We start from the raw sequence: 24,382 nt of genomic DNA, 5'->3' as shown, positions 1-24,382 counted from the left end.
TTCTCGAAGAAGAATCCTCCCTTTCTCAAGGGAATGGATCTGGATTGACATGACCTTTGCAGGCAGCTCTATTTGTGACACTGTTGGCCGATTAGCTTTTTGTGCAACTCTCAACCACATTTGGATGGAACGCAATATCAGGAAATGGACCTCCAACTCTCGCTCTTACCAGAAGATTTGGGATTCCATTTCCTTTGAAATTAATGCAAAGTTATTGCTAGCTCCTCCTTCCAGTTGTTTTGACACCCCAAGGAACAGGCTCATTGTTGATTCTTGGGGCCTATCTAATGTTTCTTTTGTTGCTTCAGCCGGCCGCTAGCTAAGCTAGGGCTTGGCTTTTTTTTTTTCTTTCTTCCCTTCAGGGCCCCTTGTTTCCCTTTTCCCTTTTGGTAATGAAGTTCTTATTCACCCAAAAAAAATTTGTCACAGATTTCTCCGCCATCGCCAGATTGCTGTCTCCCATTCGTGTTGCCTTTACTGGAACAATGAGGAAGATACTAAGCACCTTTTCTTAGATTGCCCTTTCTCCTCGACTATTTGGAAAGAATTCTCCCCTTCAGCAGAGAGTGGCTTTGGATCGATAAGACTTCTGCTGGATCTTCTATCTGCGACACAGTTGGAAAGTTGGCTTTTTGTGCGGTCATCAACCACATCTAGATGGAGCGAAACCTTAGGAAATGGACTTCCAAATCTCGGTCTCATCAGCAGATTTGGATTCCATTTCCTTTGAAATCAAAGCTAGGCTCCCCTCAGCTCCTCCATCTTTTTGTAATGACACCCCAAGGAACAGACTTATTGTTCTCTCCTGGGACCTCTCCTCTATCTCTTTCCATGCCTCCCCTGTTTGAGGCTTTGGTTCTTCTGTTCCTTTTCTCTTTCACTCCCTAAGGAGGCTGCTGTAGTTCTCTCTCTTTGGTAATGAATTTTTTTTATTCGCCCAAAAAAAATTTGTCACAGATTTTAGGTTTTATTAGTTTCAGATTTCATAGAGATTAAAATTGAGGGTTTCATTCTTCATAGAGAGCGCAATGTTTTCACAGAGATCCGGCAACGGTTTCCGTCACCGGGGGCGGAGATGAGAGACAGAGGGAGGAAGATGGAAGAAGAGGTAGCAAGAGGGAGTCAAAGTAGAAAAGGAAGTTGAGGGTTGAAAAAGACGAACAGGAACCGTTGGATTTAAACCGTTCAGATCTAAATGTTTAGGACATTCCCTTCAAGAGATACCTCTATTTATAGAATAAACAAATTAACAATAAATACTTTTTAACATCCAAATTATCAGCTTGGACCTCGATATGAATTGCTCTGTCTAGACCTGATTACAAGCAGGATCATTCTCTCATTTCTTAGGCCTTTTGATGCAGGATCGATGGCTAGGGGTTGTTAGTTTCCCTTTCTTCTAATTTTGGTTTAACTTGTGGTTTGGCTCAATAGTTTGGGTCAGTTTTATTTTAACATTATCCCTTTGTTAGTTACGTAAGAGTGAGAGTCCAAGTTAGCTTGGAACTCTATTTTCAGTCTTAGAGTTTGTTTAGGATTTTTTTTTCTCTTTCTATATTTGGTTGTAACCCACAATGGGATTGAATACATTGAAAGGAATTATTTGAGATTCTGTCTTTGGCTGCAAGAGCTTGAACCAGTTTGACTGGTCTTTCACTCCTCCCTTCCTGGTCTGGATTTCTTCTGATTCCCCAAGTTTCCAGGTCAGATATTTTCTTTACTTCCTCTGTTTACTTACCTACTTACCTGTCTTTTTTCCTCGTATTCTTTCCTACCCCTTTGAGTTCCATTGAGTTTTCTCTGCTGTGCCCTGTTTCCAGCGGTACTTGCAGCCCATCATACTTGGATTAAACCCCATCAATTCATATTTGTTCTCCATGAAATTTCGTAGGGTGTTCATAAAGTAAAGGGCGATTTAAATAGTGAAAGTTTGGGACTTTTAACACAACCACAGTGATAAGAACTCAGGCTTGGCAAACCTGAGGTCTTTTTTTTTTCTTTTTCTTTTTGTGAATGAAATATTCATTACCAAGGGAAATACAGGGACTCCCCTAGAAAGGGGGAGAGGAACAAACAATACAACTTACAAAGCCCTGCCATTACACAGGGGGAGGCATGGGCTTGTAAAATAGAAGGGGAAAGATCCCAAGAATCTACAATCTGCCTATTTCTAGGGGAACCATGTAGCAACATCGCTGGGGACCAAACAGCATCAGGTTGTTGTGAACCAGACAGCATCTGGTTGTTGTAGACCAAATAACTTAGCATTAGGTTGCTGGGAACAGACAGCATCATGTTGTTGTAAACCAAATAAATATGTATTGTTTATGAATACCATTGTCACAGATAAAGTTATTGATGAGGACACGAACAAGTAAATAATAATAATAATCTTAACCTGATGCTGGAGCAGATAAGAATAATTATCTTCAATCTCCCCCTCACAGTAGCAAATAACTCATGCAAGTACCAACCGTCAAAAAATTGTAAATCCCAAACTGATGCGATCAAGGGCCCACCAAAGCAATAATATGGCAAATATATAAGCCTAATGGCAATTCTGTAAATAATTCATGCAATCCCAGGTTCGAAAACCTTGTTTGGGCTTGCTATGGGCCCACCCAAGTGCCCGACTAGGTCAATGTATGATGGCAGTGGCAACCTCGAACTTAAAATCAAAGGACATAATCCAATTAAGGGAGTAATGGCATTCTGGTAAATAACCAAAAATTTTAAGAGGCACTTGGTAGGATAAGAGGACAAAGGACACTAGAGGGATTTGTAATTATTTAATAAGAGCAAACTTGTAAGGGATAATAACTAAAGGATATTAAGTAATTAAAGCTAAAAGTAAGGGCAAAAGTAGGGGCAATAATAGGATTATAAGGATAAAGACACCATGTTCTGTGGTTGTCTTCAACCTCCATTGTGAACCTGAGACAGCAAAGAGAAACTAGAACCAGGACGGAAAAAAATCTGCAACAGCGCATCGTTTCGAATTTCAATGGTACCGAATAGGAAACACCATACAACCCAAGCTCTCTTTGGGCATTAAATCTGCAACTCATACGCAAACAGGAAGGTACCATCAAAACAGCAGATCACAACATTCAATAGCACAGCAGAGGCGAAAACCCAGCCGATGTTAGCAGCAGGATTCAACCAGAAATTCCAGATTCAGCAGTATACCGTCTTCAATCGATCAATACCACTTCCAGTCTTCCATACGCAAACCAGCAGAAGTGGAAACCCAGCCGACATTAGCAGCAGGATTCAACCAGAAATTCCAGATTCAACAGTATACCATCTTCAATCGATTGATACCACTTTCAGCAGTAGCAGTATATGAAATAGCAGATTACGACGACGACAGCAGAATCAAACAGATTCGCAGCAGCAAAACCCTAGTTCAATATCCCTGGTTCAATTGACACTGTTCCCTAACGGCATGTCGATAGCAGCGACAATAGCATGAACACGATGGAGTGAACACTATGCAGGCAAGTATTTTTATTTCACACAGGCAGTAATCAAACACAGGATACCCTTTTTTTTCTTCTTCTTCTTCTTCATCATCGCTCTGATACCATGTGACAGTTTAAGAACTTGAGAAACCAAAACCAAAGAAGAAGAAAAGGGAGAAGAGAATAGAGAAGAGAGGAAGATTCCCACACCACGATAGACTGAATGTGTGTGTCTATCATGGGCTGCAGTCCTTTATTTATAGAAGGTAAACTGAATTGTACAAACTCTACATATAGTTAGAATACAAAAACTTACTTCAACAAGGAATACCAAAGCAAACTAAAACTGTCTCAGACACCAAAACAACTAAGGACAAATCAAGATAGGAATATCTGCCCTATCGTGACACGCATCTCAACAAGTCTCTACCCCTTTTATTTTAATTTCCCAGAATCTCCCCCCCCCCCCCCAACTTACATATGTACTTCCATTGAAGCCCATAACTTGTTCCTCTTCTTTATTGGTCTTGAGCTTCCATTTAATTATAAGATTACAACCATCTTGTTTAATTGAGTTGTCATTCATGTGGGTGGGCCCAGCCCAAAGTGAACCCATAATTTGGGGTTAGTTATTGAACCTAGGATCACATCACCTTTTGCCATACATTTTCAGAGTCAAATGGCTGCTAGCATCATTCTCTTATGCTTCAAGTCGGCTTTTCTATTATGAAGCCAAAAATCCAGTGCCCCCATTACATATTCAGGTCTGTGAACGGGAATAGCTAGAGCCACTGAGAGTCTGAAACTAGTGCAGAAAATTTTCCATTAGACTTCAAGCAGGAGAAAGTTTGCCACAAAAATGGTTCCTTTCCTCTAGTGTAGAACCCCATAGATAGGGAGAGTTTAGCAGTTCCCATATATATATATGGGAAAAAGAACACTGCCTGGTCGTGTGCAGCCTGCACCCAGACACAGGCACCCCCAGAAATGACCTGACCAACCCCCCCCTACAAAATGAAAAATCCCCCCTGGTCGATGCCCTTGCGCATCACCCACTTAATTGGCCCCCATGCTGGTGCAGGGGCCAAGCAACCGGGCAGTGTTCTTTTTCCTATATATATGTGGGAGAAAGAACGCCACCCAGTCACGCCAGACATGCCGCCCCTACGCAGGGGCGGCGTGCGCTGCACAACCGGGTGGCGTTCTCTTTCCTTATATATATATATATATATTGAATACACAACATAAGCAGTAAAAGAAGTATATAAGCATATTTATTCCCAAAAAATAAAAAGCAGTATATTATCCTATTCAAAATAGCCAGGTATGAGTATCTACTTGACACAGTTTGCAAATTATAATGTAGGATAAAAAAAATTAGAAATCTGAAGATTTCTTGTTACAAAAATAATACTAAAGGAAATATTATTACCAGAAACGTAAAAACCCCGGTGGCAGCAAGAACTGTAGCCTTCCTGCAAAAGACCTAGGAAAAAAACACATGAAAACAGACCAATTAATCTTATAACTTCAGACGGTTATCAAATTACAAAATTCTCAATCCAGCATACAGGATCTGCTTCCACGGGCCTCCCAAACAGAGGAGCTAAAGCCTCAATAAAACGCCTTCTGACTCCAATTGATGCAACAGACTCCAAGACCTTTAAAAGGAATAAACCTAAAAAGTCATTGATGCAAGGGCTGCATGCAGAAATTAGTTCAATAAAAGAAAATGAGGCAAAAGTAGCAGTTTACTCATAATCAGGCAACAGACCTGTTCCTTCAGAGTTTCTTCCAGAGTAGGAAGATATTCAGCCATGCACCTGTGGAATATATCATAAATGAAAAGGTGGGGGGGGGGGGGAAAGACATGTTATTAAAAGTGATATGCTTCCTGGAATCAAAAAACAAAAATGTTTTACCCCAAAAAGATGAGGCTGACTTACATTCCATCTAACCATGGAGGAAGCTTGACATCTTCAACAGAGAATAACATTTTTAGCTCAGAAGATGAGACCAGTTTTATACGTGGAGCAGAAGGGGCCACAGAATATTTTCTACTCACTGGAAATATAACCTGCACCAATTAGAAAAATTTACTTTAAAAGAAAATTATAAAAGCACAAGGAAGATTATTCAATCAACGCCCCCCCCCCCCAAAAAAAAAAAAAAAGAAAGAGCAAAGCTTCTAAAACAAACCCCTCACACACACACACATAGGAGAGTGGAGAAAAGTAAGATTAAACATTGCTATCATATTGGCAACACTTCTAAGAAAGAGTTAGTAGCCTTCAAAACTTGTATAACAGCTCCGGATAACATTTACGATGATAGTGCAAGGAATTTCAGAAACTTAGCATGAGTCCTTGATCAAGGGTAATTTCATCGTAATAAATGACTGAATTTGGAGTTAACGGCTATTTCATCTTCCCGAAAAATGGAACATGGGATTAAGGAAGCTGCCACTCTCCCCCTTTTTTATCCTTCCTTTTTTCTTTTTTCTTTTTTTTATTGGGGGTGTTTGGGGGTGGTGAGTGGAATAGTTCTGCAAAGGTCATCAAGCAATAGAAACTGAATTTTCTATTTATCCCAGTACTTCAGCTATAGGTACAATGATAACAGACGAGGAGCACTGATCCCCTGCATAGCAGATGACCTTTCCAGGTTCAAATCTTGATAAAAAATGAAAAGATATGTTCCAGATTTCCAGATCTCAGATGGTGCAGATTACAATGGCATACAACTATACATCAGCTTTCTCACTGGTGAAGAACACAGGAGGGAAAGAAGGGGGTGTCAGAAAGACTAAACAATGATGTCGGGGAACCAACAAAAAAGTGGGGACTGCAATGGTTAATGTAGACACTGAATTATGGCACCCCGGGGATTGTGTCAACAGTGATGATTGGAGTCTCCTGGAATCTCACCAACAATCTCAGTCCCATAATTTGCAGGGTTTCTCTTAAAAAAATTACCAAAATGCCCGCCCTTAACCTCTAAACCTTCCCAGATCGGTAGCAAACTTTGTATACCAGTGTATTTCATCATCAGAAACCATGCCCTGAAAAATGGTGCGAAACCGACACCGTTTAGACACTATGTAGACCCCCCCCCACTTTGAGCAGAGATTAGGCTGTGTTCCTAGCCGAATTTGTACCAAAAAATTACATCATCAGATAATACATTCCGAAATCTTTCCAATGACACTTGTTTCTAAAAAACGGACTCCCGGTCGCAAAGATATGACCTCCGGAAGTTCAGGGGTAAAACAGTAATTAAATAAAAGGAGAATGATAAAATAATAAAATAAATAATAGATAAAAGCAACCCAACCAATCCTAACCAACCCAGACCTAACCTAACCTAACACATAAACCAACCCAAACCCAAGCCCATGAGTAAGGCCCAGCTAGGCTGCAGCCCATGCCTTCATACACCCTCACCATGCACCCCCTTTATGCAATTATGCCTACATGACGCAACCTCACACATCCCATCCCATCTAGCCACCCAAGGTTCAAGAACTCGGTTTTGGTACAGGTTTCGCCCTGGCCAAAAACCGAGTTGGGGCAATTTGTTTTTTTTTTTAACTCGATGGCTGGTTTCGGTGGGTTTTAGACCTATTTGGGGCTGAAACTTGGTACTCAGCCTATTTAGGCCATTTAAACACAATGGCACTATCAGATTTTGCAAAAACAAAGTCCAAATAGGAGTTTCACTTCGGACCCTAAATTGGTAGGCAATGACGTACTAATAGGCTCTATTCTACACATAATTTAGTAATTGAATACAATCAAATCATACAATTAATATAAAACAACTTAAAAAAAAAAAAACAAATGTAAAAGTGTACAATACATCAATCTTAACATATTACATCCATCATCCCATGCCATATTGCCAAATCAAGTATTCATCTCCATATCGTGCCACAAAGTCTTCCCATGTCATAGTGTTGTTGTAGTATTGCACAACAATTGAAAGCATTTCACCAAGATTTGAACAAATTTTAAAAAAAAAAAAAAAGAAGATTTGAGGAAAAAATGGTTTACCTTTCAAAAGTTCTTCAAACTTGAGATGAAGAATCACAAATCTTGCACTTTGTAGCTGAATGATGTCTCCAACAGGTTCTACGTCTAAATCCAGGTGAAAAGTGAAGAAGAAGCAGCTCACAAGCAAGGTTCTGCAGCTCTCAGTCGAGTTAGAGGCAAGATCTCGCCTCTCGGTCGAGATATGGCCTTTTTATAAAGTGGTTTGGGTCGAAATCTCAGTCAACTTGACCGATTTGGGGTATTTCTGGGTTTCGACCTCCTTCTCGTCTCGCTAAATCAAAAAAGCAAGTTTTTACCGAGATCTCAGCGAGTTCTTGTACCATATAGCCACCCATGCCACCTCACCCTAGCTAGGCCACCTACTACCTATCACTTCATCCATCCTCCCTCTTTCCTCCCCCCTTTTGTTGATTAGACAACACACACCAAACCCCCCCCCCTCTGTTCCCCTCTTGCTCATATTTTCTAGCAAAGAGAGGACCCCCCTTAGAAACCGAGCCTCACCTACTCCCTCCTTCCCTATTTTTTCTCCCTTAAGAAAATACCCCATCCTCTCTATCCTCCCCATTTCCTCCTCCTTTTGTGATTAAACAACACACACCACCCCCCCCCTCTTTTCCCTTCTTGCTCGTATTTTCTAGCAAAGAGAGGACCCTCCTTGTCGGAACCGAGCCTCACCTACACCCTCCTTCCCTATTTTTTCTCCCTTAACCAAATACCCCATCCTCTGTATCCCTTCCCATTTTCTCTCCATCAATCGAGCCCACATTTCCCCCTTCTCTTCTAGCTACACAAACCGCCTCCCCACCCCCTTTTTCTTCCTATTTTGTAGCCACCCGAACCCCTCCCCGTCCCTTGTTCTTTTTTTCCCTATTTTCTAGCTACCCAAACTGCACCCCCATCCCGAACCACGGGAATGCAATGAACGTACCAATACGCTCTCTAACCACGGAATCACGATGCGATCCAAGACTAACTCATTCACAACGACAAATAATAGGTAAAAGGAAAGGATTAATATTAATAACATCGAGTTAGCGAAGCTAGGTGATAGCATATGAAATATTGTCTATTCAAATTTACCCCTTCATATCAATGGGTTCTAATCGGGATCTATGTATTATCACCGTATAATAAATACACTTATCAAGAAAGGAATAAAAGAATACACCTTTGAATCGGAAAATAGTTTATCAAAGTGTAACAAAAGATGGCCACCACCAAGAATCACTGTTCCCTCGTGGAACACATCTCACAATAGCACTCCGGCCCATGATCCTCATACTCAAGTCCACCACTCTTCATGACCTTCATCGGAGTCTTGAACTCCGTGCCGTCATGCTCGAATGTACACGCATCAACTAAAAATATGTTTCCTCGAGGAGTGAGCCCAATCAGAGCCAATGAGTGGCTAAGCCACACAAGCATACACAATAATAATAATGAATGGGGTTATTGAAACCATACGTGATGGACGGATACCAAGGTGTCCCATACCACCAAGGTAGACCGTACATCACATACAATTTACAATCATGCTACATGAATGAATGATGATGTATAGTTTTATTGTTATCCACCTAACACACAACTAAGTCGGTATAGTACTATAGCAACACCTTAGGTAGCATCCCCGACATCGGTACCATAAACGGATGGTATACCGGCGATGACAAACCCGAGTCGCGCTGAAGCCTCTTGCATGCTGTCTCCACCAAGAGATATCGCAAACCCCGAGTCAAATCCCGTCCTGGCGTTCGGCCCAAAATACGGTTGGCGCCCGAACTTCCGAAGCGGGTATACCCGAATAACGGTCGGAACCCACGGATTTGACCGACACCTAACCCCCGCTCGGTAAGGGTCATAGTCTTGGGTAAACATTTATCCTAGCCAGCATTCACCTATTGTATGAGTGAGGTACGCATGTGCATAGGCCGAGGCCGAGTCCATAGATACCGAAATACGGTTGGCCGGCTATCCTCTCGCCTCTAGCCCATACGTGCGATACAAGTACGAGATGTGAATACCGAAGGCGCTCGGTCGGTCACCATCCCGTTTCCACCTAATGCAATGGACAACTCTAATGCAATTTCAAGTACGGCAATCTCAAGCCCAAGACCCACCGGCACTGGATCCCGCTCGAAGCCCTAGATCTACATGCCATTAGTGAGTCCATATTATGGAATCCTCGGTCCGACCAACCGGCACCCGAGTCCCATAACTAAATCCAACACCATTCGCACCATAGTGCGGAAAATAAATAATATCGCAAGACAAAGAATGTAAAGTCCTATCAACATCTAAACATTTATATCGTCCTATATCTTTATAGCACACATGCATGAATGACATTCGCAAGACACGACACACAAACATTCCATAAATTAAGACGTTTGCTTAACTCACTCACCGATTCTCACCAATCGATCGTCAGACGGAGCTCTTCAAATCGGCGTTCGATGCCAGTACACTGTCCCACGTACTAATACGCCTCCGAGCGGTCAATCAACCTAAAGAGAGTGTCAAACGTGGGAGAGATTAGTGCCTTAGGGCTGAAGAGTTGGGCCCCATAAGTTATCAAACAAGGCTAAAATAGGGGACCGGCACATACAAAGAAGGCTATATCATGTGCCTGTCCATGTGCTGTCCCTCTCGGACTTTCCCACCGGCGAGATCTAGGTTCTCGGGGGCGGCACTTGCATGTGCTGTCCATGTGCTGTCCCTCTCGGACCTCCCACCGGAGATCTTTCTCGAGGTGGCTTGCATGTGCTGTCCATGTGCTGTCCCTCTCGGACTTCCCACCGCGCAGATCTAGTTTCTCGGGGATGGCGCTTGCATGTGCCGTCCACGTGCGCTCTTCTTTTCATGCCATTCCGAGAATGGTTTTGCAGCCCAAAGTCTTGGGCTAAAATGGGGTATTCTTTGGGGTTTTTTAGGGTCTCTTTGGCCATGAGAACAACTCCAACCAAGGTGCCATAGCACACACCCAACATGGGTTTGTAAACCCCATGATCGATTAGGTTTTCCTCCATTAAAATACATATGGAAAGAAAACTCATGGGTTTGGGTATTGGGGTTTTGAAAGGGTCTTTAATCAATGTTATTTAACACCCCTCAAACCCACACATCTACGGTCTTCCATGAGGGTTGGTAAAACCCATAAATGGAGGTAAATCCCCAACTTAGGGTTCATAAATGGAGAAGGGTGAATGGGTTTAAGGTAGGGTTAGGTGCTTCATAGTTAAACATCAAGGATTTGCCATTAATGGCTCTTCTAATTGAGTAGATGGAGCGCTCAGGTGTGCTCAACCAATTCAAACCCTAGGTAATAGAATTAGGGAAAGAGAGATGGAGAGAGAGAGAGAGAGAGAGAGAGAGAGAGAGAGAAAGAGACTCACTGAGGTTGATGATGATAGCTTGTGCTCCACCATACTTCTCCCTTCTCCTTCCTTCTTCCTCTTCTTCTTTCTTCTTCTTTCTTCTTCTTCTTTCTTCTTCTCTTTCTTCTTCTTTCTTTTTCTCCTCTCCTCTCCACGATTTAGGATTGAAATGTGAGGTAATAGTAGTTTTGGGTCTTTAATAACCCATCTAGGCATTAGGTCTTGTTTGGTTAGTCTCAAGTCCTTAGGTCCATTTGTTTAGGAGCTTGTTTGGTTAGGTATAAGCCCAAGGTCTAGTTTAAGTCATTGGGCCATTGGATCCACTTGGGCCCATGGCCCACGGCCCATGTCCTAAGTTCTAGTTACAATTAGAAAGAGACTAAGCTCCTAAGCCCAAGCCCATTCTAGTTCTTATGCTTATTAATGGTCATGCATAGGCATGAATTATTCGGATAGTGACTTACTCCCAATCATCGCTAAGTGGATAAGGGCGATTCAGGTGCGGGCCCGCGGATCCCTATCATAAGGGAATTCCAAGAATATGCTTTAGTGGACGATTTTCCCCCTTTCTCGACGGTGGATCTTTCCTCGAGGACTTCCCCGTTTCGCGGTCGACAATCTCGTGTGATGGCTTGAGTATTATGACCCACGATTCACGAGCGTACTCCACTCTTGGTTCTACATAAAAGGTTCAAACCAGACCGGTGGTCAGACCGAGTTTTAAACCGGGTTTTGGGCACGGATTTAACATCCTCCCCACCTTATAAGAATTTTGTCCTCAAAATTAAAACGCATTACTGTCATGTTGAATAGATGGGGATACGTTGCTCGAATCTCGCTCTCGCGCTCCCAAGATGCCTCCTCGTCGGAATGGTTCGAAATTAAAACGCACTGTCATGTTGAATAGATGGGGATGCGTTGCTAATCTCGCTCTCGCGCTCCCAAGATGCCTCCTCGTTAGAATGGTTTCTCCATCGTACCTTAACATAAGAGACGACACGATTTGAAGATTATGCTCATTCCTCTCAAGAATCTTCACAGGCTCCTCGACGTAAGTCAGGTCCTCGGAGAGTTCAGGTAATTCTTGGGTCAACACGTGGGCCGGATCCGCAATGTACTTCCTCAACATAAGTTGGTAAAATACATCGTGAACACCGACTAAAGATGGGGCGGTGCCGGCTGTATGCCATGGTCCAATCCCTTGCCAGATTTCATATGGTCCGATGTACCTAGGGCTCGAGTTCCCTTCTTATCGAATCGTAGCACGCCTTTCGTTGGTGATACGAAGGAACACCTTATCACCTATAGTGAACTCAAGGTCCTTTCTCTTGAAGTCGGCATAGCTTTTACGCCTTGATCGCCGCCTTGATTCGATCTCTAATCAAATCTACCTTTTCACATGTGGCTTGTATCAATTCGGGCCCCAAAATTCTTCGCTCACCAACCTCGTCCTAGTACAGTGGTGTCCTACACCTTCGCCATCATGCTTCGTGACAAGGCCATACCAATGGTAGCTTGGTAACTGTTGTTGTAAGCAAATTCAATAAATGAGATATGTTCATCCCAACTACCCTTCAAATCAATGGCACAAGCCCCGAGCATGTCTTCCGGTGTCCGTATGGTCCTCTCCGCGCCCATCGGTCTGTGGGTGGAAGGCCGTGCTAAAGTTCAACAGTGTGCCCATAGCCTTCGAAACCACCCCAAAATCTGGATGTGAACCTGGGATCACGATCGAGATGATGCTTACTTTGGAACCCTACGCAGCGAACAATATTGTCCATGTACACTTTGCTAGCTTTTCCATTGGGTAAGTTACCTTAATCGGAATGAAGTGTGAGGTCTTGGTGAGCCAATCCACAATCACCCATATGGCATCAACACCCTAATCATGCGGGGTAACCCTGTGACAAAGTCCATGGTGATGTGCTCCACTTCCACTCGGGATGGGAAGTGAGCGTAGTAATCCGTAGGGTCGATGTCTCTCGGCCTTTACCTTCGACGAGTGAGGCATTTCGATACAAATGTTGCCACATCGGCTTTCATGCCTATCCACCAAAAGTGTAACTTCAAATCCTTGTACATCTTGGTGCTGCCGGGATGTACTTGAGTATGGAGAACAATGGGCTTCACTCATAATTTCTTCCCTCGACTTCTCATCATTGGGTACATCAACCTACCCCGAATCGAAGGATGCCATTTTTGGATAAAGTAAAATCCGATTCCTCCTGCGTCTCTTTCGAATGCCATCCATCACTTTTTAAAATTCTGCATCGATGGGTTGGGCTACTTTGATCTTCTCTATTAATGAGGTTGTATTGTCGGCGGCGGCGAATAACATAGTAGCATCACCAACTAACACTTCCAACTCCATTCTTCTAGCCTCCTCTATGAGGTTGCCCATTGGTGTTAAGGCGCCAAGGAAGGGTTTGTGATTTCCTACTAAGTGCATCTGCCACCACATTGGCTTTGCTTAAATGGTATTGGATAGTGCCGGATAGAGGGTTAAAATCGTACTCGCTTCCGCTCCGGGATTGCTTAGTTATTTAGCTTAAACTAAGTTGTATTGATTTGTCCTCTAATAGTATCCACCTTACACAATGGTACAAATCAATTCCGGTTTAGTTAATATAAAGTCCAGTGTATATAAGGACCCGGTGAAAATCAAACTCGAGCTTATACTTCTAGAAATAGAGAGACGCAACTATTTCCATATACTTCGTCCCAAGATTCTGTACTCCAAAAATTTTGGGTTGAATGACACAAGGCTGTACTACTTTACTTTACCTGGTCGTTCTATGAGGACTTTCACTTCCGATCCTCCACTACCTAACTCGACTTTAGAATGAATTGGAATATTGATGGAATCCCTACTATTCACTCCCAATAACGGAGGGGACATTCGGGGACCCATTACTCCACTCATATCTATTGTTGAGCAAAGTTTTGTCGAATCCTTGATTCCAGTTCCTTTTAGTTCTTGACGCACTTGGCTACATTAACACCCGATATAATCTTTCATCAACTTAAATTGCTAGATCTATCATTCTCTTCCAACTACATGATATAATCCATACCTCCTAGCATCCGTCCTAAATTATCCTTTCTAGATATCCATCGGTTCGTGGGTGTATAGACATATCGAGATTCAACTACGTGCCTATATATATATATATTTTTTCACCGTCCCTTCGAATCTAGACACAAATCTTGGGTTTCCCTCCGGACAAGGTCCATGAACGTATCGAGCCCATACACCAAGCCAATCCCAGCATTCCGGTAGATTTACCACAAGTCCTAAAAATGGCTCTCCGAGAGACATGTGGGGCCATAGGCTTACCTAAGGGTACTTAGGACCAATACTCAAAATTTCTAGGTGGTTCCCAAAGAAAGCCCGGAGCGGTCGCTAAGGCCACGAGAAAATGAAAGATAATTTCCCCTAATCATTAGCCTACGTAACAAGTCCTGCGGAAAGTCTCTCACCGAACTACTAGCTTACGTGAAGTTGGAATTACAACTAACGACCGTGGGTGACTAAATTGAGTCGTAAACTCTAAAATCAATAATGCGTGCGCAGGTGATAGGTATAGACATAAGGTACTGTCAGCTGCGCTGATGATGACTCTGCCTCATCTGCAGGGCATGTTGAATACACTCCCCTGGGGTTGCGTGGGACCGATGGCCTGCGGGTTTGGCACATACACGGGCTTCTTTATGCGAGCAAGTCTTGGACATATGCCCCGCTTGTTGCGGTCGTAGCAACGAATGCCCAGGTGATGAGTTTGAGGTGTTTGTGAAAAGGCTCAGTGAGCTTTTCTTTTGTATAAATTAGCTATTTGCTAATCCATCTCAATGTGTAAGCTTCTTCCCGTTCTATACCGCTTATGGTATGATTCACTATTCAAAATGTTATTCGTAATGTTCCTAACCACAATTTTTCTTCTTTTTTTTTTATTTTTTATTTATTTATTTATTTATTTATTTATTTATTTTTATAGACCAAGGGCCCCAATTTTTTATTGGTATTGGTGTATCTTGAAGTCGTTGGGCTTATGCAGAATGATCCTATAATGTATAAATTTTCCTAATATATACAATAGCTCTTTATGGTTAGGCTAATCCCGAGTTATCATTATATTTTACATCATTGTCCATGACTTTACCCTCATAAACCTTAGTATATATCCTTTTTTTTTGTAACTCCTAGGGTTTAGTATGTAGTTTCTCATCTTTTCTTCATTTCTAAACTGGTTTATGTTCTATAGAAGTCTCCTACCTTTATTTGTATTATCAAAGCATTGTTCTATCAACCAAAATTTATATATTCTCCTTGTTGTCTTGATTCTTGTTTATGGTTAAGGCTTTTAATATTTAACCCTAATTTAGAGTAAATTGGGTCGTGTGAACACCGAGTTAGTCCATGAGGTGAGCATCACGCTCGATACAGTTCACACCCCCATCCACGAACCACGGGGAATGCAACTGGAACGTACTAATACGCTCTCTAACCACCGGAATCACCGATGCAGTCCAAGACTAACTCATTCACAACGACAAATAATAGGTAAAAGGAAAGGATTAATATTAATAACATCGAGTTAGCGAAGCTAGGTGATAGCATATGAAATATTGTCTATTCAAATTTACCCCTTCATATCAATGGGTTCTAATCGGGATCTATGTATTATCACCGTATAATAAATACACTTATCAAGAAAGGAATAAAAGAATACACCTTTGAATCGGAAAATAGTTTATCAAAGTGTAACAAAAGATGGCCACCAGCCGAGAATCACTGTTCCCTCGTGGAACACATCTCACGATGGCACTCGGCCCATGATCCTCATACTCAAGTCCACCACTCTTCGACCTTCATCAGAGTCTTGAACTCCGTGCCGTCATGCTCGAATGTACCGCATCAACTAAAAATATGTTTCCTCGAGGAGCGAGCTCCAATGAGCCCAATGAGTGGCTAAGCCACACAAGCATACACAATAATAATAATGAATGGGGTTGATCGCAAACCATACATGATGGACGGATACCAAGGTGTCCCATACCACCAAGGTAGCCGTACATCACATACAATTTACAATCATGCTACATGAATGAATGATGATGTATAGTTTATTGTTATCCACCTAACACACAACTAAGTCGGTATAGTACTATAGCAACACCTTAGGTAGCATCCCGACATCGGTACCATAAACGGATGGTATACGCGATGACAAACCCGAGTCGCTACTGAAGCCTGCTGCACGGTCTCCACCAAGAGATATACGCAAACCCCCGAGTCAAATCCCGTCCCGGCGTTCGGCCCAAAATACGGTTGGCGCCGAACTTCCCAAAGGTGGGTATACCCGAATAACGGTCGGAACCCACGGATTTGACCGACACCTAACTCCCGGTAAGGGTCATAAGACTGGGTAAACATTTATCCTAGCCAAAGCATTCACCTATTGTATGAGTGAGGTACGCATGCGCATAGGCCGAGGCCGAGTCCATGATACCGAAATACGGTCGGCCGGCTATCCTCTCGCCCCTCTAGCCCATACGTGCGTATACAAGTACGAGATGTGAATACCGAAGGCGGTCGGTCGGTCACCATCCCGTTTCCACCTAATGCAATGGACAACTCTAATGCAATTTCAAGTACGGCAATCTCAAGCCCAAGACCCACCGGCACTGATCCCGCTTCAAGCCCTAGATCTACATGCCATTAGTGAGTCCATATTAGGAATCCTCGAGTCAAGCACCAACCGCACCCGAGTCCCATAACTAAATCCAACACCATTCGCACCATAGTGCGATAAAATAAATAATATCGCAAAGACAAGAATGTAAAGTCCTATCAACATCTAAACATTTATATCGTCCTATATCTTTATAGCACACATGCATGAATGACATTCGCAAGACACGACACACAAACATTCCATAAATTAAGGCGTTTGCTAACTCGCTCACTTGATTCTCGATCAATCGTCGATGCGGAGCTCTTGAATCGGCGTTCGATGCCAAGTGCACTGTCCCCACGTACTAATACGCCTCCGAGCCGGGTCAATCAACCTAAAGAGAGTGTACAACGTGGGGAGAGATTAGTGCCTTAGGGCTAGAAGAGTTGGGCCCCATAAGTTATCAAACAAGGCTAAAATAGGGGACCGGCACATACAAGAAGGCTATATCATGTGCTGTCCATGTGCCTCGTCCCTCTCGGACTTTCCCACCGAGATCTAGGTTCTCGAGGGACGGCAGCTTGATGTGCTGTCCGCACTGTCCCTCTCGGACCTCCCACCGTGAGATCTTTCTCGGGGCGGCACTTGCATGTGCTGTCCTGTGCTGTCCCTCTCGGACTTCCCACCGTGAGATCTAGTTTCTCGGGTAGCACTTGCATGTGCTGTCCACGTGCCATCTCTTCTTGTTCATGCCATTAGAGAATGGTTTTGCAGCCCAAAGTCTTGAGGCTAAAATGGGGTATTCTTTGGGGTTTTTAGGGGTCTCTTTGGCCATGAGAACAACTCGACCAGGTGCCATAGCGCACCCCAACATGGGTTTGTAAACCCCATGATCGATTAGGTTTTCCTCCATTAAAATACATATGGAAAGAAAACTCATGGGTTTGGGTATTGGGGTTTTGAAAGGGTCTTTAATCAATGTTATTTAACACCCCTCAAACCCACACATCTACGGTCTTCCATGAGGGTTGGTAAAACCCATAAATGGAGGTAAATCCCATACTTAGGGTTCATAAATGGAGAAGGGTGAATGGGTTTAAGGTAGGGTTAGGTGCTTCATAGTTAAACATCAAGGATTTGCCATTAATGGCTCTTCTAATTGAGTAGATGGAGCACTCAAGGTGTGCTCAACCAATTCAAACCCTAGGTAATAGAATTAGGGAAAGAGAGATGGAGAGAGAGAGAGAGAGAGAGAGAGAGAAAGAGACTCACCAAGGGTTGATGATGATAGCTTGTGCTCCACCATACTTCTCCCTTCTCCTTCCTTCTTCCTCTTCTTCTTTCTTCTTCTTTCTTCTTCTTCTTTCTTCTTCTCTTTCTTCTTCTTTCTTTTTCTCCTCTCCTCTCCACGATTTAGGATTGAAATGTGAGGTGAATAGTAGTTTTGGGTCTTTAATAACCCATCTAGGCATTAGGTCTTGTTTGGTTAGTCTCAAGTCCTTAGGTCCATTTGTTTAGGAGCTTGTTTGGTTAGGTATAAGCCCAGGTCTAGTTTAAGTCATTGGGCCATTGGATCCACTTGGGCCCATGGCCCATGGCCCATGTCCTAAGTTCTAGTTCTGATTAGAAAGAGACTAAGCTCCTAAGCCCAAGCCCATTCTAGTTCTTATGCTTATTAATGGTCATGCATAGGCATGAATTATTCGGATAGTGACTTACTCCCAATCATCGCTAAGTGGATAAGGGCGATTCAGGTGCGGGCCCCGCGGATCCCTATCATAAGGGAATTCCAAGAATATGCTTTCGTGGACGATTTTCCCCCTTTCTCTGACGGTGGATCTTTCCTCGAGGACTTCCCCTGTTTCGCGGTCGACAATCTCGTGTGATGGCTTGAGTATTATGACCCACAGTTCACGAGCGTACTCCACTCTTGGTTCTACATAAAAGGTTCAAACCAGACCGGTGGTCAGACCGAGTTTTAAACCGGGTTTTGGGCACGGATTTAACACAAACCCCCTCCCCACCCCTTTTTTTTTTTCTCTTTGTACCGAATCCCTTGCCCCATCCCCTTGTTTTTCTCCTTTTTTAGCTATCTGAACCCCCTCCCCCATCCCATTGTTTTCTCTCTTCTTGTAGCTACCTGAGTAGCTCCCATCCCTATTTTCCTTCTTCTCTTCTCCTTAGCTAACCGAGACCAACCCCCACCCCCCTCATTTTTTTCTTCTCCTTCCACCTCATCCCCTCCTCTCCTTCATTTCTCCTCCTTTTTTCTCTCTCCCACTACTCCCTCTCTCTTTTACCCTATATCCGAGAAGCACCCTCCATCCCCTCACTTACTCACCAGTCACCACCCTCTTCCATCCATTTTGTTTACATCCTCACACCACCCACAGCCCCTTGTTCCTTCACACCTGAATTCACCCACACTCCCTACATCACTCTACCACACCCACACTTACTTACACCCACACACCCACTGAATTGCCCTCACCCAAATTTACCCACTCACAGTCTCCATCTCAGTCCTTGCACACACACATACAAATATTCCCTCCCCTCTTATTGATACAATCTCTTCCCCCTCCCCCTCCCCTCTTAGACCAGTGAGGTAAGGGAAAGAGAAGAAGAGGAATGGAAAGAGGGGAGTTCTCTTCCAAACTGATGGAAGCAAGAACTCCCCTCCAGTTGTTTCCCCCTTTCTTGTGATTATTTCTCCAATGGAACCCATGCAGAAATTCCTCAAATTACTGAGTATCTGAGATTCCCTGTTAACTCCAGAAACGTGTCGGTGGCGCCAGTGCAGTCAAAATAGGATATTTAGCTACATGTTGTCCTCATCTGTCTTGTTTCTGTTATAGATAAACAGTTCCACTTCAGGCATCTCAACCTATCTGATTTTTGTGCTTCCACAGTCTTGCAATAATTTGCCAAGGATCCGACTGAAGTGTCAGAGCCCAACAGAACAGAGTCTGTAAGGTCCTCTGCTAACACAGGTATCTCTATGTGATCTCATAATTTAGATTTTCTTTCCAAGTTCAAGCATGTTAGTTAACCTAGGTTAGCAGTTAGGATTAAAATACTCATTTCAATTAGATTAATTAGGTGAATAATATGCATAATACAAACAATATTCAACAAGAGTTTGGTCTAGGAAGACCGGCTTCGGCTAGGCATTCTAGGGGTGCATAACACCTTCCCCAAGCGTAACCTGACACTTACCCAGCGATCTAGGGCAGACCACGGCCATTGAATTTGGAGTTAATATAGCGTCCCTCCTTTGCAGGAGGGACACCATTCGCGGGTCCTAGACCCTGATCTACGTGGCGACTCCCTATCACATCATATCATCCCCACTCCCCCAAGTGCACATCAGATTTTCATCCAGTACACCTACAGTTAATAAGACTACAGCATTGATTCAACACATCAACATTAAACCAGAGCAAATGCTGCTACAAAATATTAGGGTAAAGGAGATGGCATATGGAGCAAACAAAGCATCCACATCCTCTCAACAACAATCAGCAATTCAGGTGCCTCTAAATAAATTATTCTCACTATCAGTTACTTCCAGCAGGCTAGCATTTACTTCTACAAATTATGCCATATAACCACATAAAATAGCAAGTATCACGAGTCACTTAAAATAACACATGTAAAAGGGAGCTGGGGTGAGGGGAGGTGAACCTGTAAATAGATCTTTTGCTGATGTCTCCAGGGACATCCCTGCACCAGTTTATTTAAGTCCATATCCAGTAAAGGCACGGAAAACTTCACCTCCTCGAGCTACACTAAGATTCAAAGGAATAGAAACCAAGAACTCAACCTTAAGGAACTTAATAAAAAAAATTTTAAAATATATATATTTTTTAAGGAAAAAAAAGCAATCAAGAATCAAGTTCTCAGAATTGACTACCAAATAGAAGAAAAAAAATGAAATTAATTACCTTGTCAGCCCCCGAAATCATACACATTTCAATTCCCTGTCACATCATGACAGAATTTGGGTTAAAAAAAAAAACAGTTTGCAGTATTCAATAATAGAATACATAATCAATCAACAAGGTTTGAAAAGTCATCGACCATGTCAATTTACTTGTCATAAACACAAATACTTGATTAAGTACATATTTCTTGATAATATCTGTGTGAGTGGTCTTCTACTACCTCTCTACTCTTTGCAAAAGGTTTCCCACATGGGAGCCGATTGGAAAGGTCTCAGTATACGGACAGCTAGTGAAGGTTATTAGCACCCTGTGGACGGCTGTATTGTCCAATCCGACTGTTGGATAGATAGGATACATTTCGGATTGCCTTCATGCCAAACTTCAAGACCATCTCAACTGTAAGACACTATGACCCGCCATATGGTGAATACTTTACCCTCGTAACTTTAGCCGTCAACCCAATGGGGGATGATGAGGGCCATGAGGCTAATTCCAGCTATTGTAGTATTTTACAGAAAGAGGACAATATGAATTGGCCATGTAAGTGCCAAATTTCAGTTAAAACTCAATCATATGGCCCACCATACAATGAACTTATTCTCCTAGAGTCCTAGTCCAAATATTGCTAAAACAAAAAATCCAACCAAGACCAAGTCTCATAAGCCCACTTCATATTAAATTATGATATTGCCACTCTACCCAAAAGTTCAGCTTTGACAGAAAGTAACTTATAAATTACTATACTAATTCCTCCCCCCCCCCTCCAAAAGAAAAAAAAAAAGCTTTAAACATAAATGAAATCTATCTAACTCTTAGTGACAGAACTATCAACCCTAGAAGACTCCACCTGTGGGTTCTATGAGCCAAAATCTCCAAAAGGTATGTTACAATTTGTACAAAAGCATGGTTAGAGTTTTCCTATGCACTGATTAGAAACCTTAAGAAGGTTTTGCTGATTAACCTCAATTTTGGGGAATCAATGGATTTGTCATTGAAACCAATAATATTGGTGTGTCCATTAGGGCAGTAAATAAGACCTTTCCCTGGAGAATCCTTAAGATATCTCAATATACGATCTGTCCTCATATATTGACTAATCACACCAACAGCAAAGGATATATCAGGTCGGGTAACAATAAGATATATAGATTTGTCGATTAACCTCCAATACTGATGTTTGTCTGCAAATTCCTTGTCATTAGACGCTCCAAGTTTGACATAAGAGTCCATAGGAGTATCTACAGGCTTGTAGCCTAACATTCCTGTTTCACCCAGAAGGTCAAGAACATACTTCTGTTAAGACAAACTAAGCCATTTCTTGCTTCGAATAACCTCAATGCCAAGAAAATATCTAAGAGAGCCAAAATCTTTCATCTGGAAGTGTTGTTGTAAATAAGACTTAACCTATTCAATCCAAGACAAGGCATTACCAGGGACAATAATATCATCAACATAAACGACGAACACAATAACTTTAGAGTCTTGACGTCGAACGAATATGGAGTAATCTGAATAACATTGAGAAAAGCCACAGCCAACAACAACTCTACTAAATTTATCAAACCATACTCTCGGGGATGGTTTCAACCCATAAATAGCTTTGTTCAGCCTATATACTTTCTCAGCATTCTCCCCCTAAGCAACATACCCAGTAGGTTGTTCCATATAAACCTCAGGCAAATCATTGCACAGAAAGGCATTCTTGATGTCTAACTGAAAAATAGGTCAATCAAGATTAACAGCCAAAGAGATCAAAATTCTCACAGAATTCAAACGAACAACAGGGGAGAAGGTTTCAAAATAGTAAACTCCATAGGTCTATGTGGAGCCCCTAGCAACCAAACAAGCTATGAAGCACTCAACCGAACCTTTGGGGTTATATTTAATGGTATATACCCAACGACACCGCATAAGATCCTTGTTAGGAGGTAGATCTACCAAAGTCCAAGTCTTGTGAGAAACAAAGGTATTCATTTCCACATCCATGGTTGACTTTAACCCAGGCTAAGACAATGCATCTTGGTATTTGGTAGGAACAGAGTGGGAGGTCAATGAGAGGCCAAATGCACGAAGAGAAACAGGTTGATGGGAAATAGAAACATAATTAATAATTGGATAGGCAACCAAAGAGTTCTCAGTACAAGAACGAGTACCTTCCCGACAAAGAATCAGATTGGGAGAGTTGAGGAATAACAACAACTAACGGTGACTGCTTGGGACGGCTCTTATATATGTGTAATGGTACCTCTGTGGATTTGGGGTTAGAATCACCAAGAGGAATAACTCGAGGAATAGGTGGGAGACTGGGAGATATAGGACCTTAGTCAGAAACAACAACACCAAAGTAGGGAGTATTCTCAAAAAATGTAACATCAGCCCTAACAAACTGTTGATGAGTGACAGGATCATATAACGGTAGCCTTTTTGGGTGCGAGAGTACCCAAGGAAGACACACTTCATAGCACAAGGAGATAGTTTATCAATGCCCAAACGAAGATTATGAACAAAACATATGCAGCGAAAAATACGCAATTGCACACCCAATGAGCTGTTAGGGAAAATAACAAAGAAGGGAGATTTATTATGAAGAACAGAAGAAAGCATCCTATAGTCTCCCCTTCCCCCTGGGTGGGGCTGCTAGCCCTATGTATTGTAGGATGTTTCTCATTTGTTCCCACTGAATTCTGGGGGTTTCCTTGTTTTTTTCTCCCTTTGATAATAAATTTTTATTCACACAAAAAAAGAATCTAGGGTTCAAACAGACAAAAAACATCATAGGCCTAACCACACTAAAAAACAATCAAAAATAAATCTCAAGTACTGAAATCAATGCTCTGATACCATGTAATAATAACAGAACCTGAATCAGTACGGGAACATAAGGAAGATTGAAGTCAAAGAGAAAAAGAGAAGATGAGAAACTATTGCCCACGGATTAAGTGAGGAGCAGAATCCTCAAACCGTGGCTGTGGGATGTTTATATATGGATATAAAAGCAGGAAACTACAATTTGGTCCTGGGTACACAACTTAAGTATACTTACTCTTAAGGAAGGAAACAATAAAGAACATTACAATAATACCCCCATAGAACCGACACCAACTTAACAGTCATGCTTCATCTCTGTAGATTTTTGTAATATCAGGGAACAAGAAGTTGGCTTTCTTGAGTTTTAATTTATCCCACCTTAATGCTTTAAATTACACTAGTGGATCAGATCGCATAATTGGAGCCATTAGATTAATCTAATTTCCAAGATGCGTGTATCAATTTGTTTGTACTTGAGGCTCCTTTAGTTGTGTAAAATTTAAATACAATTGGAACTCTTCCGGACCTTTCAGCTTGCAATCCTATAGAGGGAGATCTGTTAAACTTTAGGGATTTTGGCAGTTATTTGTCAGAGGAGGATATCGTTATTTTGCTAAGAAACAATGCCTTTCTCAGAAATCTTTATCTAACTTGGACCATTACCTGCAGGATTTGAACCTGTCTTGCATCAATGGAAGAATAACCCTTCGCCCATTGTACCAGGGAACACAACCCTGATAATTCATTATCAGATTCATCTAATTAATAAACTTCATGTTCTGCTTCACAACAAACCCCACTCCAATCTCATTCCTACGCTTTAGAGTTCAACCCTTGCCATCGCAGGGATCCCATATTCAAATACATAAATTATGCAAAGAGGAACCTATTTATAGTTGAACCCACACCTAGATTAGAAATATAGAGGGAGAGGTGATTAAAAAGTATTTCAGTTCCCGATTGATCAAGATAAAGCTTGGCAAGCATCTTTAATTTCCTTTAAAAAATGAGGTATCCATGGCTCACAAAATTAAAAGAATAGTTGCCAGTTGAGTG

General features: G+C 42.2%; 1 protein-coding gene across 1 annotated transcript in view; it reads right to left on the bottom strand.

The window, feature by feature from the left end:
• The window catches only part of LOC122660186 (BRISC and BRCA1-A complex member 2), a 37,429-nt gene that overhangs the window by 10,936 nt on the left and 2,111 nt on the right, over nucleotides 1-24,382 (bottom strand). Inside the window, exons 5-10 of the mRNA XM_043855386.1 lie at nucleotides 20,519-20,554; nucleotides 20,259-20,357; nucleotides 5,411-5,541; nucleotides 5,239-5,287; nucleotides 5,036-5,125; nucleotides 4,897-4,950 (exon numbers count right to left, since the gene is read on the bottom strand). Coding sequence (XP_043711321.1) covers nucleotides 4,897-4,950; nucleotides 5,036-5,125; nucleotides 5,239-5,287; nucleotides 5,411-5,541; nucleotides 20,259-20,357; nucleotides 20,519-20,554 — 459 coding nt within the window. The remainder of the gene's footprint in view (nucleotides 1-4,896; nucleotides 4,951-5,035; nucleotides 5,126-5,238; nucleotides 5,288-5,410; nucleotides 5,542-20,258; nucleotides 20,358-20,518; nucleotides 20,555-24,382) is intronic.

The sequence above is a fragment of the Telopea speciosissima genome, chromosome 4, assembly GCF_018873765.1.
Source record: "Telopea speciosissima isolate NSW1024214 ecotype Mountain lineage chromosome 4, Tspe_v1, whole genome shotgun sequence".
NCBI lineage: Eukaryota > Viridiplantae > Streptophyta > Magnoliopsida > Proteales > Proteaceae > Telopea > Telopea speciosissima.
The sequence above is the reverse complement of the archived record's forward strand: the minus strand, read 5'-3'. Positions and strand labels throughout refer to the sequence as shown.